Source organism: Ovis canadensis, chromosome 3 (genome assembly GCF_042477335.2).
Source record: "Ovis canadensis isolate MfBH-ARS-UI-01 breed Bighorn chromosome 3, ARS-UI_OviCan_v2, whole genome shotgun sequence".
In the NCBI taxonomy this organism is placed as follows: domain Eukaryota; kingdom Metazoa; phylum Chordata; class Mammalia; order Artiodactyla; family Bovidae; genus Ovis; species Ovis canadensis.
This window is the reverse complement of record NC_091247.1, coordinates 150,491,480-150,510,746: the sequence shown is the minus strand read 5'-3', so window position 1 is coordinate 150,510,746 and position 19,267 is coordinate 150,491,480. Positions and strand designations below refer to the sequence as shown.

The following is a 19,267-nucleotide window of genomic DNA, read 5'->3' as shown; positions in this document are numbered from 1 at the left end:
CACAAATAAAGCAAACACTGAAAACAGTCAGTGATTTGCATTGTTCGTTAAGAAACATGCAAATTGATTTCTCAGGTTGAAGCAAAGCTCTTCCTGAAACAGGTCTGAACAAAATTTCTAATTTAGATTCTGAGAAATGTAATGTTTCCTCAATATCCTCACAAAAAGGCAACAGGAGATCTCATTCAATGGTTTACTGACTTTTAAACATTAGAACAGGAAAATAATAATCTCACATTACATGGCTTAAGGTCTAACTTTCGAAAATTCAAGCTAGGGTGATGAAATGGTAGCTGGCTAAAGTTACTGGTTAACACCCAACATTATCAGCTCCAAGTATCAAGATGAGATCCTAATTTCAATGTGGACTCACAGTGGGCAAGCCTGAATTTTCTAGGAAAGGAAAGTGGCAAGCACTCCCTCTTCTCTGTTACTTCTGTGGATGTATTTTTAGTATGAGAGTTCCACATCTTAGTCCTCTTTGAAACCAACCCCCAGACTAGTGCCTAGCACACAAATATAATCAATAAATGTTCACTGAATTGAATACCAACATGAAGAAAATCAAGATCAGGAAAATACTGGAAGTAGTAATAAAACAGCTATTATAGTCTACAACTTTCACTGAAGGAGGGGAGAGAAATCACCATCAAAAAGCAATTCAGAACATGAAACATGTCCCAAAGAACTGAAAGCTTTCAGAGCTCGACTTGATTTTTCTAGTACATATGGACCCGGTCTTATCATGACATTTCATATGCTCCAGAATTGGCCCATTCCACACAGGCAGGAATACCTGCACAGACTCAATACAAAGCCATATTAAAAAGTGCAACATTTAGATTATCCAGGCTAGCAGGGCTGTGCATTCAAGACAGTGAAGTGTTCATATAATTCAAGGTAAATGTTCTCTATGACGCTTCTAAAAGTGAACTGGTTCTGAAGAAAATCATTTTATAGCTATTACACATGTTGCTGCTCTAGTAAACACAACTGCAACAATGACTGCATCACTATGAAGATGACTTATCATGTTTTCCAAGACAAGAGACTTCCCAAGACAAATTCTTCTGTTTGTTCTCTTTCTCCCTTCCTAGTGATTCTTCTCTGCTGTCATCAACTGCATTCCAGTATCCCATTTTCTAATTTCTCCTAATATTTTTGCTTATTCTCTTTCTGCCTCCCTCATTTTTTCCCATTTCTACACTTCCCTGCCTTGGTTATTAGGGGACCTTCTTTTTCATCACCCTCAATAGCCAGGGAACGTTTTTTTCCTTCTGCTTTCACAAAATGATCAGTCACGTCGTGTAGTCTGTAACCTTTGCTGTCTCCTGATTCTGCTCACTATTTTGTCACTGATGACATTTTCTACAGTTTTTCTACATTTGTTGTTCCAGACACCTGAAGGTGCCTGTGGTTGAAGAGGGGAGCCAGTGCTAAGTCAAAGTATTACTCTGATTTTTCTTAACACACACATTCACTGTTTTCACTTAATTTTCAAAGTACAGTACAGAAGTTTCTATTAATGGCCCAGTTCCTACTTCAAGTCTTTAAAAGATTTAAGGAAAGAGATAAGTGGCAGACCAAGGAAACAGGTAAAATAAGACTGTCAGTGGAAACTAAAAATTCTGGACCACTCAGCATAAATGCATATACTATGAATAAATTACAATATTGTCAGGCAATGAGGACTTTTGTCTAAAAAAATGGTAATAAACAGATCAACTTAGAAAAGCTGAGGTCTTTTCTTTTTAAATGTTTTCACTTTGTCTATAATCACTATAATTTTAGGAAGCATTTAATAAAAATAAAACCTTTAAGTTATTAAGTCAACTATTTCTGTGTAATATAAAAGGTTTTAAGAATATGTATTCTTGTATGCCTCAAATTATATCTTCACTCTTACTTATATCAAAATAAGCTAATAAACTCTGAAAAACATCCAAATGCTCTTTTTGTGTAGAATTTGGCTAAAAGAATCCACTATTAAAACCACAAGGTAAGTTGATGAAACAGAGCTAAATATATACCTTAAGCCCAGGCTCTGAATCTTTTTGCATACTTGAACATTAGAGATAAGTATTTATAGAACTGGGGTCTGTCTCCTGGTTTGGAAGTGTATTTGAGGTAGGGTGAAACAAAGGCAGATAAATGTAACTATAATTAACGAAAGGAAAACAAAATGTCAAAGTAGCCAACTCATTTCTCATCTCATAATGCATATCATCAAGTTCTTTAATTATAGAAAGATAGCTCATCTGGGATCAGAGCAAACATCTGGTGTAAAAATTCAGTTTAACCTGTAGAACACAATTCCTTTCAGTCATCCAAGACGGCATGGAAATAATTTTTGGTTATAAAAAAACCCAAAAAGCATTATGTTTTGGTAAATGGGATTTTACCTATAAAGACAATAAAGGCTCACCTTTACTGAGCATTGGGTATATATCAGGTAGTATATTAAGAACTGTATATGGATTGACATTTAATCCAACAACACTACGAGCTAGACATGATTATCATTATCCCTGTATACCAGAGGGGAAATGACCTGGAGTGACTCACTCAAGCTAACTTAGGCTCTACAAGAGATTAAAATGCCAGACACCAGTTAGCACTCTTCATTTCCATGCTGCAGTGTCTCCTTACTATTTACAAAGATGACTATGCTCCGTTCAGGTAAAATCCCATCTTCTGTCCGATTATTCTCTCTTGCAGTCCATTTAAAATACATCTAGAAAGTATTTGATCATCATGAGAAGACCCAGTACCTCCAAAGAGTAGTTCTAACTTAAATATTATATTTTCCCTATTACAGTTAATACTTGCAATTTTTACTATGTCTAAAAAATGAATATATATGCATATATAAAAAACATTTGAAACATGAAAAATAATAAAATTTTAAAATTTCATGTTTTAAAAGAACATACCAGTTATTTGGGGTTCCACTGGAAGTATCTTAAAAACAAAATTCTTCCACTTAACAACACTAAAGAATGAGGTATATAAATGTTTTAATCACAGACTTTTACTGTATGCAATTAACTGTATTTCACAACTTGCATCTTACAAAAAGACAGTACCATAGTGCCTTGTAAAAAGTACTGCAATTAAACAAAAAGTTACATTACCACATGAAACCACCAAATATCACAACTGTCAGAGTCTACAGTTTCCTTTCTTCAAATGCTATCATGATGTTTTTATGTGATATTTTGTATCCACATTATGATTTAAAGTTCATTTATAGTTCAAAAGTCTCCCACAGGTAAATATGTACTAAACAAATGGCTAAGAGAAAGCAGGAGACCCTAGAATTTAAGAAGTACTGTGTGGTTTCTAAGTTGGATCTTTAAAGACAACATAAAACACTTTTATTAGTTGCAAACAAAAATGCAAAATCTGTAGTCATAAAAATATTTTATTGGTAAATTTACATAATAGTAAGTGGGGCTGTAAATATTTTTTTAATTTTAGGATATTGATAAATGCATAAACTGGCAAGTGTCTCTGAAAATAGGGTGCTATAATTTTTATAAGAATTGTTATATTTAATAAAGAGGCCAATTAAGCTGATTAAATATTAGTTATTTCCTGGTTCTGTGCAACAGTTCCCATTTGTGTATTAATTAGATTCGTACGCCTATGACCCTGGATAAGTCTGGGGCAAGGAAACAGTGATAAAACTATTATTAAGTTAAAGCTTTTCCAAAATTGCAGCTCTTAAAATTACAGTTTTTCTATTCTGTTTTCGTCAAATGCTTATAATTACTTGAATTTTAATGTTCTATACAATACAGAAAATACCAGTGTTCAATGACAATAGCACTAAACCTGAATTATAAAGCTACGTAATCAATGTTTTATTGTTTACTAGTCTGCTAGTAAACATTACAATGAATGTTTTGAAAGATAAGCAAACCCCCCCAAAACAGATAAAACCTAAAACATAATTCAGAAACAATAATTTAGTAAAATGTGTCAAAAACATTGGCAATGGTTCATACAAATTCTTTATTTAATAACAATCTTCCTATTTAACCACACCAAGTACCAGCAGGTGTATTTAAGAGGATAACCATTAAGAAAATTCTGTTGCAGCAATAGTTGATTAAGTTGATCAAGTTGATCTTTGACTTGTATACATATAACTATTTGTTTCACAATTCTCAAATAATACATATTTAGGCAGCTTGCACTATGTTATAAAAATTTAAATTCGTTACATGCCAATAGTAGAGAATTCAAGAATTATGTGTTAGAATTCACTAAACTAAAAGTGAAAATAGACTTACCAATAACACTGCATAATGAATAACTCAACCACATTTTCATGGCAGCTTTAACTGTGGAGACCAAAACATTAAGTCTGGAAATGTTTGGTAGGCACAGATTGCAATTAAAACCTAACGAATTCTAACAAATTTCTATTTTAATTAAAACGCAAATCATGGATTGTACATGAATATGTTTGTCATGAAAATGTGGTACTTCTTGGCATAATCTGTGTATTTGCATGGTATGAGAGAAGTAACGGAAACTGGAGAAAATAGACTTTAATGAGATTCTCCATTCAGTGATGAGGCTTCTCCTCTGGGTGAAGATGACCTGGACATTCCCCTCTCTGTGTTATCAGAGCTGGAGCCACTCTGACTGTGTTGATCTGCAGAGGCAGCACTAGATGCAGGCGGTGACTTCGTTTTCTCCTTAAAGTCTGTAATAATGACTGTCAGATCTCCCACGGTAACTTCCAAATGTTGAGCGCTACTCCGATCTACATTTTTCAATCTTGGCCTAAACACAAAAGATGATAAAATTTTTAACTAGCTTTTCTCTCTACCAAGTCTCTGAGCATGCAATGCATATTAAATTAAGTAAAAATGACAAAATAAGCACATCTATCTTTAAAGCTCTATATTCATGTGTAACTAAACACAAAAATATAGTTAAATGCTTGAAATCATTAACATTAATCAAGCCAATCATTCATGAATCTTCCTCAACATGACAAAAAACACTGGGAGTAATGGTCTCCTACTTGTGCTTTTATAGCTTTATCTTAATTTTGCAGACAGCTTATCAATTTTACTACAGTAAAGATTTTACAACAGCAGTCACAGCTGCATCACAGAGGACGCTGACAGCAGCTAAGGCCGAGTCAGATGGAGGGCTGCCGCTCCACTGATGCGCACTTACGATAAGGGCATCATGACTGTTCGGCCAGGACTCACGACCCTTCTGATTGGTTAGAATTCATGCAAATATCTGTTCAGTATTGTGAATATCACTCCTGGCTTTATGAGTGAAAAAGAAATAGTTCAAACACAAATGTCTTTTAATCTAGTAAAACAAAAACAGAAAACAGAAAGTGTCCTCACACTTGAGCCTGTATTTGTGGCCTCCATATTTAGTTTCTAATATCTTCAACTTGAAAAAACACTTTCATGACATAGTAAAACAGATGAAATCTTTTATTTCTACATATTTCACATTCTACTTTATATATCAGTGTTAAAAGACAATATTAAATGGTTAATTATATTATTTCAAAAGTACCATTAAAACACTCTTCAAATTTACCTGGTTTTCTTATGACTGTTCTTTTTGCTAGTTGTTTCCTTTTCACTTTTTTCTTTTTCTACTTTATCTTTTTTCTCTTTCTTTGACTGTGTAGGGGGTACAAACTGCTGAGTAACCTGCTGTGCAACCAACTGGGAGACAGGTCGAGGTTTCCTGTGTACATGTTAAAAACAAAGGTTTTTTTCTTACTATAATTTAAGAACATGATTTTTTATGAGAATACCTCAAATTATGAGAATAGATATATATTGTGATTTTCACATATAAAAATTTTTCATATGTAAGGTAATTCAGATATGCAATTTAACAGATATATATACATGTATATACACACACACACATACATTATTGTCTTTCCTAGTCAACAAAAATAGAACTATAATAATGGTTCAAAGTTATTGCCCAAGATATATAGTCAAACTATTAAAATGTAACTGTCACATAAATCAACATGAAAATTATTAAAAATGTATATCAAACTGTGCTCATGGGGAAGCAAACATATAAACAAACATGAAACTTTTAAATTAAACTTGAAAGTTTACACTGAAGTAAAATCTAAATGTATCCCTCCTCTCTCAGAGAAGGAAATATCTCACCATCTGTGACAGCGGCTATTCTTTTCTTTAAAAATCTTTCATTTATTCATTCAGTACATTTTCTCCTTATTGTTAAAGTCTTTAAGGTTCCTTACCTATCTAGCCACAATTCACCGTGCTTTTTTGAACTTGGAGATCTTCCCAGTCTTTTGGGACTTGCCTAGCTTACTTATTAAAAATAAATAAATAAATGTACTGAGAACCTACTGCAAAACTGTACGGAGAGAGATGAAACGTTGCCTGACTACAGCCTTTGGTACCAGTTGTCACTCTATTAGCCCAGGGTCAAGGATCCCACCAACTTTATGGTACAGTGTGGGTGGCTGAGGTCAAGATTCAAAGCTAATAGTCTCTTAAAATGAGAAAGACTACTAAAGAGGGGAAAAAAAGATGGGAGGAACAAAATAGGGAAAAATAAGATAAAAATAAATCATAACAGATGGTCTACAAACAACAGTAATCTATTGCCTGGAAAATCCTGACCCTATTTTGGTCAGCACAACTATTAAAAATTTTTTTTTCCTCTGTTCTTCTAAAACAAGACGAAATAGAAACCAAAGAGAAAATACTGCACAATCTAGCTTTCAAAACTGCAAGGAGGAAGGAATCCTTTGAAGGAGGAAACAGGAGATGCAGTATATAAAACATCTTAATAGATGGATATTGAATTTTGTTTAGAACCAACGGAGTCTGAAGTACAGGTAGGATATCCAGGAAAGATGTCCAGAATACAGTTTAAAAAGTAGGGCTGACCCAGATACCAGGCAGGGTTAATGATACATATCAAGAGTTACATAGATGAAAATATTATTGACTGAGCTTGTTCAGGAAATAAACTTTAAAAAAAAAAGTACTAAAGCACCGGTTCTCAAATTTAAGGTACATCAGGATTACTAGAAAGTCTTGTTTAGCTTGCTTAGCTCTGCTCCCAGGGTTCTGATTCAGTAGGTCTCAGAGCCTAAAATCTGCACTTTTAATAGCTTCCCAGTTAAGCAGAAGCCTCTGGTCCAGCCACCACACTTTGCAAAGAAGTGTGAAGGAGTGTAATATATTAACGTTACTGCAGCAAAGAGTTTAAGATGGAGAGCAGGGAGCAGCAGAGAAATGAAAAAAAGATATGAAGGAACCTGATAATGCAGAGCCAAGGAGTCTGATTTACTCTTTAAAGATGGGAGATCACTGAAGAAATTCAGACTTGAATTTTACGAAAATTACTGGCAGCAATATGGAAAAGAAAGGGACTACAGAGGCAGGGAAAGCTACTTTAACAGATCAGGCAAAAATAAAAAGGGCTTGAACTAAAAGGAAGAGGTCATGGGGTTATTTAAAGACAGAATGAAGAAGCGGAATCAAGGGGACATGGTGACTAATTAAACATGCCTTTCTCACTTCTCAACCAACATAGTCCCTTAGCAAAACGTACAGAAACTCTTGCTTGTTCTCATGTAACCAGTATTCTGTGGATGAAATTAAACAAAAAAACAAGCTCTTAGATGTGAGTAAATGCTATGGAAGAAAAGAAAAGTAAGGAGCACAGGGAGTTTTAAGGAAGCAGTTGCAATTTTAATTTTACCATCTGTTTTCTCATCTAGAGTATAAACTCCACAAAGAAAGAGACGGTATCAGTTTTATATACCACTGGATAACTAGTACCTAGCATAGTGTTAGAAAATACTAGATACCTAATATTTGTTGAAAAATGAATGAATGATAAAATCAGGTTTAATGAGGAAAGGTTTTCTGCATTTATTAAAAAATTTTAATTGGAAGACAACTACTTTACAATCAGCCATAAGTATACATATGTTTCCTCCCTCTTGAACCTCCCTCCCACCCTTCACCCACAAAGATGTTTTTAAAGGAAAGGAATACTGTCTCTACGCTTATTCACAGGATCAACCACTCACTACATAGAAGCAAGCAAGCAGTGAAAGGCAAGAGCAGCAGGAATTAATTTCTCTTTTAATTATTATAGGGTATGCAAAGAGAAAGAAAGTTCAAAGGTGTGGCAGGTTGTGAAAAGATTTGGTTAGACTAGTGCCTGGTGAACAGTGAGTCACCTAAAATTGAGAGTCACTCCAAGCTATATAATGCAACTGAGGTGTAGTCATCATTTGTCTCCCAAGGTATTATGGGTGTCTGAATCTCTTCCTGCCATAACAAATGGAAGTTTGACAACTTCCTTTATTACAGTTTGTACTGTTACTCCCTTAAACCTAAAATTGAATACAAAATAAATTTATAAAAATTTTCAACTGAATTTCAATAAATTGAAAAATTAAAAAAATTCACATTCTAGAGTAGAAATCCTGATGTTTCCATCAATCAGTAAATTGACGTTGGTTATTTAGAGGCCATTATCACTAACTTCAGATACATAATCATGTATATTCTCTTTCTTTAGTGCTGTTTTTAAGCAAAACTGAATATTTTTCTAGGTTTTTCTGGATTCATTATTAACCTCAATACAGTATTTCCCTTAAGATGAAACTGTCTCAATCATGCATTCTCTGATCATGAAGTTTTTAGGAATGTAACTGCTGTGTTGTAGTTAGGTACTTAGTATTTTCACAACGCTATCAATCACTCCTTCCCCATCAGTATCTGTCTCCAAGTTGGTACATGTTGCTTATGAGACACAGTTCCTCAATCACTCCCACTTTTACATAAGAAAGAAAGAAAGCTAATTTCCAACTTCATGAACCTTACAATAAAACTGCTGCCAAATCTTTTTCATAGTTAACAAGTTCTCTCTCCAGAATCTTTCTAGAACCATTTGCCCTTTTTATATGGCCCATAAATCTGAAAAGGAAAGCATATCAATCAGTAGAGAATGATTTTCTCCATAAAACCATGAGGTTGAGTTAAATAAATCAATATTTTAAAACAAGTTATGAATCTAGATTTCTTCTAAGTGTCATATTCTGAGGTAAGAATGAAAATAATAAATGTATATTCTCCCACAAGGTGAAAACAACACAGAAAGAAAGACTAGCTGGCCTGGTCAGGTGAAAGACTGGAATTGGGAGACAAGCTAGAAGACCATCACAACAAACTAGAAATGATGGTGCTGGTCATGTTGGGTTTGTGGATTTTATAAAATTTAAGAAAAGGTGTCCCTGGGGCAAGTGGAAATGTGAGACCAGTGTTTGCATAAGCAAGTAATTTGTGTACTTGGCACTGTCTGTCTGTTAACTTTTTGTTAGTTTTTAAGCACCAACAAATTTTCTATAGTTGCTCTCTTCTGCCTCAAAAAATATTATTTTTGTTTTTCAGTAGTTACATCTCTTTCTCTTTTAATCCTAGATTTTCCTAAATGTTTATTAATTTACTCTTTTATTCTTATTTTAATTAGATGGTTGATTTTCACTCAAAAATTACATCTTTGTTCCTCTTTTGTAGGATTATTTGGTCTGGTACAACTATGGATGAAAAGAAGCACAAAACGTGTACACATGTAGCTTAACTACTGAACAAGCTTTCTGCTGCTCTCTAATGGCTGAATGAGTTTTAAAGATCCTTCAAAAAAGGCAGGAGCAACACAGCTCCTGACGATCTCTTCAGCCTATCATAAACTGACCCACCTTCACCATGCTCTATTCAAAAGAAAGCTCTCCTATCTCTGGGGGTCTTAGGTTTAACTGTGATCCATTTTCTACTTAGAAAAATCTAAAGGAGAGCAGGGGATTTTAGAGGTGGGAGATAGATAGTTAGGATATAAGGGGAAGGGAATGTATAAGGTATGCCTTTTTTTATGTTCAGCAATTTATCATTCATGATTTTCGAAAATACACCTATAACCCTGAAGGTTCTGTGATCAGGAGGACAAAAAGGTCACCCAGTTAGAAAAATAAGTGCTATCCAGACATATCTCAACTGTACTCTATTATTCACATATATCATGATTTGATGTAACTTGTAAAATATGGCTTTCCAAAATTTTGGGATCTCCATGTGTCCCTATGTATCCATCATAAATAGGTCAAGAGACTGTGTAAAGTTTGACAGGTCTCTTTTGCTTTCCTGTAACCTAAAAATTTATTTCCTGTACCATTAAAAAAAGAGGAGGGAACATTTCAACAAACATTTATGGTTATCTCCTATTCCTCAGAACAAAGCACTTTCAGGAGCTGTTTGACTTTTCATGTGGGTAGGAGACTGGTTAATGGTGGCTTGATATATACCGTTTCTAACTACGTGTCTGCCCTCCACCCCAACCACCCTGCAACAAAAATTCTATGTGCTGAATATTACAAAATAAATATTTTAAGCTTGATTAACCTCATCACAAATTAGCTTTGTCAAGCTGGATAGGCAATAAATAAGATATAAAGCAATTATTCATTCTTTTCTAAAGGAGGCAGCATTATTCATAGCTGAGAAAGACAATCTGTTGCAAAACACTAATATATATATTGTAAATTGAAGCAATATAATAAATTTAAGTGAGTAAAAGACTAAACCAAAAATCTAAACTTGTTGCGAGTTTATGGATACACTGCTAACAAAGTCCAAAAATATACCAGGGAAGATTTTATAAACAAGCCCCAGTTCAGTTCAGTTCAGTTGCTCAGTCGTGTCCGACTCTTGGCCACCTCATGAACTGCAGCACGCCAGGCCTCCCTGTCCATCACCAACTCCTGGAGTTCACTTAGACTCATGTCCATTGAGTCGGTGATGCCATCCAGCCATCTCATCCTCTGTTGTTCCCTTTTCCTCCTGCCCCCAATCCCTCCCAGCATCAGAGTCTTTTCCAGTGAGTCAACTCTTTGCATGAGGTGGCCAAAGTATTGGAGTTTCCGCTTTAGCATCATTCCTTCCAAAGAAATCCCAGGGCTAATCTCCTTCAGAATGGACTGGCTGGATCTCCTTGCAGTCTAAGGGACTCTCAAGAGTCTTCTCCAACACCACAGTTAAGAAGCATCAATTCTTCGGCGCTCAGCCTTCTTCACAGTCCAGCTCTCACATCCATACATGACCACAGGAAAAACCATAGCCTTGACTAGACAGACCTTTGCTGGCAAAGTAATGTCTCTGCTTTTCAATATGCTACCAGGTTGGTCATAACTGTTCTTCCGAGGAGTAAGCCCCACTGTTTGACAAATATATTGCACATCCACACGTGTCAGACACTAGACACGGTGCTGGAGATTCACTGTGAACAAGACAGACACAGTTCTCACCCTCAAAGTGTTTGCTTAATGTATGGGAGAGAAGCCACACAAAGGATAACTAACTAAATAAAGTAAATATTGTCAAAAGCACCAAGAAGGAAAAAAGATGTGCTGTGATTTCAAAAATCAGACAGAGGATTTACTACATGATGGAAGGAACTTTAGTTCATGTTTAAACCGTCAGTACACCAAGAAAAACAGCCATCACCATGGACTGCCAGCCTCCTCTTTAAAATCATTTTATGAATAACTTTCAGACGTGAAAAACAAAGGAACAATTAATATAAAAAAATTTTAATGTAGTAAACCCTAATTTTTATTCTATTTGAAGGTATACAGACCTGATATAGACTAATGTAACTAATTCCTCATCAGCTTGTTAGGCCTAATCCTAGGAACATATCTACCTTGTAAATAGTGACTCCTGATCTCAAATACATCTCTAATAGACTCCGGCTTCTCTTTGCTTCCACTTCTTGCATTGCATCATCAAAACACTTTTAATCTGAAAGCCTGACAGCTCACAATTTTTTGAAGAGGACAGCCATTTTCTTTGCTCCCAAAACATCAAGCATTGTCATTTCTGGACTAGGTATATATTCTGACCCTTCAGCAGCTGTCCACTTACCAATCATATCAAATAAATTTCAGTGCCAAATATCAAAGGTGAAGAAAGAATACTATCACATGTCCTACTGCAAAACAAGATGATTCAGGTTCACTATTGCAAAATATTTTATGATAGAGTCCTTTGGGTTGAATGACTACTTGTATGAGAAACCATATCTCTTTCTTTTCTTAAAAGACTATTCATGTAATAATTCTTTTTTATTATTATATTATTTTTTTACTTTACAATATTGTATTGGTTTTGCCATACATCAATATGAATCCGCCACGGGTATACACATGTTCCCAATCCTGAGCCCTCCTCTCATCTCTCTAGGTCTCATCTCTCATCTCCCCATATCATCCCTCTGGGTCGTCCCAGTGTACCAGCCCCAAGCATCCTGTATCCTGCATCGAACCTAGACTGGCGATTCGTTTCTTATATGATAGTATACATGTTTCAATGCCATTCTCCCAAATCATCCCACCCTCTCCTTCTCCCTCTCCCACAGAGTCGAAAAGATTGTTCGATACATCTGTGTCTCTTTTGCTGTCTCACATACAGAGTTATTGTTACCATCTTTCTAAATTCCATATATATGCGTTAGTATACTGTATTGGTGTTTTTCTTTCTGGCTTACTTCACTCCGTACAATTGGCTCCAGTTTCATCCACCTCATTAGAACTGATTCAAATGTATTCTTTTTAATGGCTGAGTAATACTCCATTGTGTATATGTACCCCAGCTTTCTTATCCATTCTTCTGCTGATGGATATCTAGGTTGTTTCCATGTCCTGGCTATTATAAACAGTGCTGCAGTGAACATTGGGGTACACGTGTCTCTTTCAATTCTGGTTTCCTTGGTGTGTATGCCCAGAAGTGGGATTGCTGGGTCATAAGGCAGTTCCATTTCCAGTTTTTTAAGGAATCTCCACACTGTTCTCCATAGTGGCTGTACCAGTTTGCATTCCCACCAACAGGGTAAAAGGGTTCTCTTTTCTCCACACCCTCTGCTGTAATAATTCTTAAACCTGCAGAAAAACTCATCCAGGATTATTGTCATGTGAAGACATGGAGTCAGAGAGCCCAAACACCGTGCAGCCTAACAAGCATGAAGGTAGGTAAGTTACTCTGTTGAAATTCCCTGGATTTCTCCTCCCAGGGCCCAGGAAGTCCGTTCTGTGGCCTGGCCTGCTCAATGTGTCTTCCTTTCCCGGGCTTGCTAGGGCAGATCTTATTTCTGACAGATCAGTTTTTGAGGCTACAGGGGTTTTGATGAGTGTAGCTTGGGAGCAAAACTATTATGTGACGGCAGAGGAGGAAGAGGGAAAATGATGACTAAAAAATGTTGCTAGGGCCATGTGAATCTTTTCACTATGTTGGAGAAATACAAATGAAGGATTTGCTACTCTATTTTGAATAATAAAAAGAAAAGTAAACTAATAAGCAAAATAATTAGTAAGCTTTATCATCTTCCTTCTGTGCACATGACTATTTGGTGCACACTGATCCTGCTGCTTAGTCGATCAGTCATGTCAGCTTCTATGCAGCTCCATGGACTGTAGCCTGCCCGGCGCCTCAGTCCATAGGATTTCCCAGGCAAGAACACTGGAGTGGGTGGCCATTTCCTCCTCCAGGGCAATCTTCCTGACCCAGGGACTGAACCCATATCTCCTGTGTGTCTCCTGCACTGCAGGCGGATTTTGTACCACTAGCCACCAGGGAAGCCCTATTTAGTGCATAGAACACATTTATATAACGGGTTACTAAAATTTTTAAAAAGAAACATACAGCACATGTCTGTGGAACCCCTGTAGCAGCTCTGTGCAATGGTGGTATCTACACTCTTCTGCAATGCTGTTGATCCTTTTATGACTGTGTTCTATCTCCTCACCAATGGGACTCTAATTCCTAAGTGGGAAAAGATCACATATTGCCTATTTTTCTATCCCCAACAAGTACATATACAGTAGATCTTACAGTATTAGATGCTCAATAAATATCTCAACAGTAGCAATCACAAAAACCTGTTAAGTTCAGTTCAGTAGCTCAGTCGTGTCCAACTCTTTGCAACCCCATGAATCGCAGCACGCCAGGCCTCCCTGTCCATCACCATATCCCGGAGTTCACTCAGATTCACATCCATCAAGTCAGTGATGCCATCCAGCCATCTCATCCTCTGTCATCCCCTTCTCCTCCTGCCCTCAATCCCTCCCAGCATCAGAGTCCTTTCCAGTGAGTCAACTCTTCGCATGAGGTGGCCAAAGTACTGGAGTTTCAGCTTTAGCATCATTCCTTCCAAAGAAATCCCAGGGCTGATCTCCTTCAGAATGGACTGGTTGGATCTCCTTGCAGTCCAAGGGACTCTCAAGAGTCTTCTCCAACACCACAGTTCAAAAGCATCAATTCTTCAGTGCTCAGCCTTCTTCACAGTCCAACTCTCACATCCATACATGACCACTGGAAAAACCATAGCCTTGACTAGATGGACGTTTGTTGGCAAAGTAACGTCTCTGCTTTTGAATATGCTATGTATGTTGGTCATAACTTTTCTTCCAAGGAGTAAGCGTCTTTTAATTTCATGGCTGCAGTCACCATCTGCAGTGATTTTGGAGCCCAAAAAAATAAAGTCTGACACTCTTTCCACTGTTTCCCCATCTATTTCCCATGAAGTGATGGGACCAGATGCCATGATCTTCGTTTTCTGAATGTTGAGTTTTAAGCCAACTTTTTCACTCTCCTCTTTCACTTTCATCAAGAGGCTTTTTAGCTCCTCTTCACTTTCTGCCATAAGGGTGGTGTCATCTGCATATCTGAGATTATTGATATTTCTCCCGGCAATCTTGATTCCAGCTTGTGTTTCTTCCAGTCCAGCATTTCTCATGATGTACTCTGCATAGAAGTTAAACAAGCAGGGTGACAATATACAGCCTTGACGTACTCCTTTTCCTATCTGGAACTAGTCTGTTGTTCCATGTCCCGTCCTAACTGTTAAAAACCTGTTAAGTATGCATAAATACAACTATAAATTAATTTTGTAAACACTGATTTAACTAGTTGCCAACTTCTAAGAATTCACTTTCTTGAAAAATTTTCTGATGTCATTTTGCTTCTGAGCCATTTACTTCCTTTTTCATGAAAACGGAATGAAAGGTTTAAAGTATGACTGCTTTGCATAAATAGTGACTATTAAATCAAAGGATTAAAGAGTCCTTTCTATGTGGCTTTCCCCACCTCCAAACAATGAAATAATCTACTCTGCTAATACCAGTAATAGTTAGATAGCTAACTTCTCAGCAAAACTCAATGCTACCTACCCTAGAGATAAATATTTTTTGTTACTGTTTCTACAGTAGATAGTCATGCAAATAAAATCTTTACAAAGAATCACAATATATAAAACTGAAAGCAAACTAACATCTTTTTATATATCTTTATTTTTTAAATTATAAGTATGATAACACAGGAGACTTACAAAATACAGAACAAAGTTACATATATTTCCACTATATATTACAATTAATTTTAAGTAAATTAAGATTTTTAGTTGGAGTTTCAATATTAAACTTTCAAAAATTAATAGGATGAATAGATAGAAAAGTAGAAGGGTACAGTAGACCTGAAAAGCACCATGAATCAACTTAACATAATTAAGATTTATACAATGTTCACACAACAGTAGAATACAAATTCTGTTTAAGTTCCCATAGGCTATCAACTAGGAGACACTGGAACGCATCCAGGGACATAAAACAAAGTACAAAAGTTTCATGGTCGAGTAGTGGCCACAGGACTGCAAAAGGTCAATCCTTTTGCAGGATTTCCAAGAAGAGCAGTACTAAAGAATGTTCAAACCACCAGACAATTGCACTCATCCCCCATGCTAGTAAGGCTATGCTCAACTCCTGCATGCTAGGCTTCAGCATTATGTGAACAGAGAGCCTCCAGATGTTCAAGCTGGGTTTAGAAAAGGCAAAGAAATCAGAGATCTAATTGGCAATGTTTGCTGGATCACAGAGAAAGCAAGGGAATTCCAGAAAAAATCTACCTGTTTCACTGACAACGCTAACGCCTTTGACTGTGTGGATCATAACAAACTGGAAAACTCTAAAGAGATGGGAATACCAGACCGCCTTACCCGTCTGCTGAGAAACCTGTACACTGGTCAAGAAACAACAGTAAGAATCCTGTAGAGAACTGACAAACTAGTACGACAAGGCTGCTTATCGTCACCCTGTTTATTAAACTTATACACTAAGTGCATCATGAGAAATGCCCGGCTGAATGAGTTATAAGCTGGAATCAAGAGTGCCGGGAGAAATATCAGCAACCTCAGATATGTAGATGGTATCACTCTAATGGCAGAAAGCAAAGAGGAACTAAACAGTCTCTTGATGTGAAGGAGGAGAGTGAAAAGGCCGGCTTAAAACACAATATTAAAAAAACTAAGATCATGGCATCCAGCCCCACCACTTCAAGGCAAATAGAAGGGGAAAAGGTAGAAGTGGTGACTGATTTCCTCTTCTTGGACTCTGTAATCACTGTGAATGGTGACTGCAGCCATGAAATTAGTAGACGATTGCTTCTTGACAGGAAAGCTATTACAAACCTAAACAGTCTGTTAAAAAAGCAAAGACATCACTTTGACAACAAAGGTCTGTATAGTCAAGGCTATGGTCTTTCCAGTAGTCACACATGGTTGTGAGACCTGGACCATAAAGAAGGTAGAGTGCCAAAGAACTGATGCCTTGAAACTGTGGTGCTCCTTGGACAGCAAGGAGATCAAACCACAGTCAATCTTAAAGGAAATCAACCCAAAATAATCATTGAAAGGACTGATGTTGAAGCTGAAGCTCCAATACTTTGGCCATCTGATGAGAATAGCCAACTCATTGGAAAAGACCATGATGCTAGGAAAGATTGAAGGCAGAAGGAAAAGAGAGTGACAGAGGATGAGATGGCTGGATGGCATCACCAATGTAATGGAAATGAACTTGGGCAAATTCCAGGAGATGGTGAGGAACAGGGAAGCCTGGTGCACTGCAAAGTCAGACACAACTAACTGACTGAACAACAAAGGTACTGAAATCATACGACTCTGTTCTCTTATCACCATGAAGTTTTGTTAAGAATCAGTATCAAAAGATATTTGAAAATAACCAACATATTTCCAAGTGCAATGTGACATTTACCAAGGATCTTTGATTTAGCCACTGAAAGCCTCAATCAAGTTAGCAGACTGAAAAAACAGAGGGTGACGACAGAGAAGAAAGCATTTAAATGAGCAATCAATATCAAAATGAGAAATTTAATGTCTAAGATAACTTAAAATTTGAAAATTAAATGTCCACTTTTAAATGATGGGTATATCTAAGAAGATACAACAAAGAAAATCAGAAAATATTTGTACTAGAATAAAAATTAAATAAGAACTTACCAGAATCCGTTGCATGCACTGGAGATGCTCAATGCAACTAAATACAATGTGGAATCTTGAATAAGGTATGAAAATAAATAATGGACACTAGCATAAGATTTTTTTGTAATCTGAACAAAATCTGTACTTTAACAATACTGTATCACATTTCCTGTTTTTTTATGATATAGTATTTCTTTATATTCTCAGAATTGGATTAGAGGTTTCAAGCCTCATTCAAATTGTCTTTTTCAAATATCACTAATAAATTTTCTAAACTTTCAGCAATAATACTAGATGCCAAAATCCACGGAACTATATCAAAGTTCTGAGTAAATATAAATCAGAAAGCTATCATTCTGTTCATATTAAGTCAAATAAGTGGAATCGAAATGTCATAAATTATTTAGCTAGGCAAAAATTCCTAAAATTTCTAAAATATATATATTATACATACTCTTTATATTATACATACTAAAGCTTTTCCACTATGCTTGATAAAGGATTGAGAATAAAACAAGAAAAAAGAGATGGAAAAATTGGAAAACAAACTAAATGAAAAGGGAGCACTGAATATGAAATAGAAAAAGGGAAACATACTAGATAAAAGTAAAAGACCATCATATAGTCCAATTGTTTTTAAACATAGGTGCTCATTAGAAACACATCTGAAGCTTTGGAGAAAAAAGCAATACTTGGGCATTTGTATTTCTCAAAAAATTTCAAGATAATTCTGATATGCACCTAAATTTTAAATAGGTTTTTCTATTAAATGATAGTTTTAGTGATACAGAAGTCTAATTTTTGTTGACCAATCATGATACAATAGTATTAAGCAAATAACAGTTACATAATCACAATAAAAAAAGATATTTATCAGTTTTCATACTCAATAGCCAGACAAAAAAATACAAGATAATTATAACTTCAAACCATAATGGAAATATGATTAACCTAACAATATAAAGTAATTACATACAATTTGGGGGGTTAAGTAGAATGATGTGCTAAGTGGAAGTGCATACAGGTACATCATTTCATCCACCTAGCCAGTCTAGGTCTTTTGGTTGGTGTGTTTAATCCATTTACACTTAAGGTAATTATCTTAATTGTTTTGGGTTTATTTTGTGTAGGTCTTTTCCTTCTCTTTTGTTTCATGCCAGAGAAGTTCCCTTAGCATTTGCTGTAGAGCTGATTTGGTGCTGCTGAATTCTCATAACTTTTGCTTGTCTGGAAAGCTTTTGATTTCTCCGTCAAATGTCAGTGAGAGTCCTGCTGAGTAGTAGTCTTGGTTGTAAGTCCTTCCCTTTCATCACTTCAAATACTCTTGCCTTTCCCTTCTGGCTTGTACCCTTGTATGTTGTCATTTTTCCCTTATTGTTTTTCATATTTTATCTGTGTCTTTAGTTTTCATCAGCTTGATTATGATGTGTCTCAGTGTGTTCCTCCTTGGGTTTATCCTGCCTGGGACTCTCTGTGTGGAATTCCTGGACTTGACTGATTATTTCCTTTCCCATGTTAGGGAACTTTTCAGCTATTATCTCTTCAAATATTTTCTTGGATCCTTTCTCTCTCTCTTCTCCTTCTGGGACCCCTAAAATGCAAATGTTGGTGGATTTAATGTTGTCCCAGAGGTCTCTTAGGCTGTCTTCATTTTCTTTCTTTTTCCTATATTCTGTCCTCCAGGTCACTTTATCCATTCTTCTGCCCAGTTTTTCTGTTACTGATTCCTTCCACTGTATTGTTCATCTCTGTTTGTTTGTTCTTTAGTTCTTCTAGGTCTTTGGTAAGCATTTCTTGCATCTTCTCCATTCTTTTCCCAAGATTCTGGATCATCTTCACTATCATTATCCTGAATTCTTATTCTGGACAGTTGCCTATCTCC

At 36.1% G+C, this 19,267-nt stretch overlaps 1 protein-coding gene across 7 annotated transcripts in view; it reads right to left on the bottom strand.

Moving 5' to 3' along the window:
• Positions 1-3,000: 3,000 nt before the first annotated feature.
• Positions 3,001-19,267, bottom strand: part of YAF2 (YY1 associated factor 2) — an 80,083-nt gene continuing 63,816 nt past the window's right edge. For 3 of the 7 annotated variants that reach the window (XR_011255917.1, XM_069584594.1, XM_069584593.1), the window contains 2 exons: positions 5,584-5,736; positions 3,001-4,797 (listed from right to left, as the gene is read on the bottom strand). Coding sequence is in view for 2 of the 7 variants with exons in the window: in XM_069584594.1 (XP_069440695.1) it covers positions 4,560-4,797; positions 5,584-5,736 (391 nt within the window). In the remaining 5 variants the exon portion in view is untranslated. Of the gene's footprint in view, positions 4,798-5,583; positions 5,737-19,267 lie in introns of those variants that run through there. The other 4 variants (XR_011255913.1, XR_011255915.1, XR_011255916.1 and 1 more) reach the window with 2 other exon arrangements.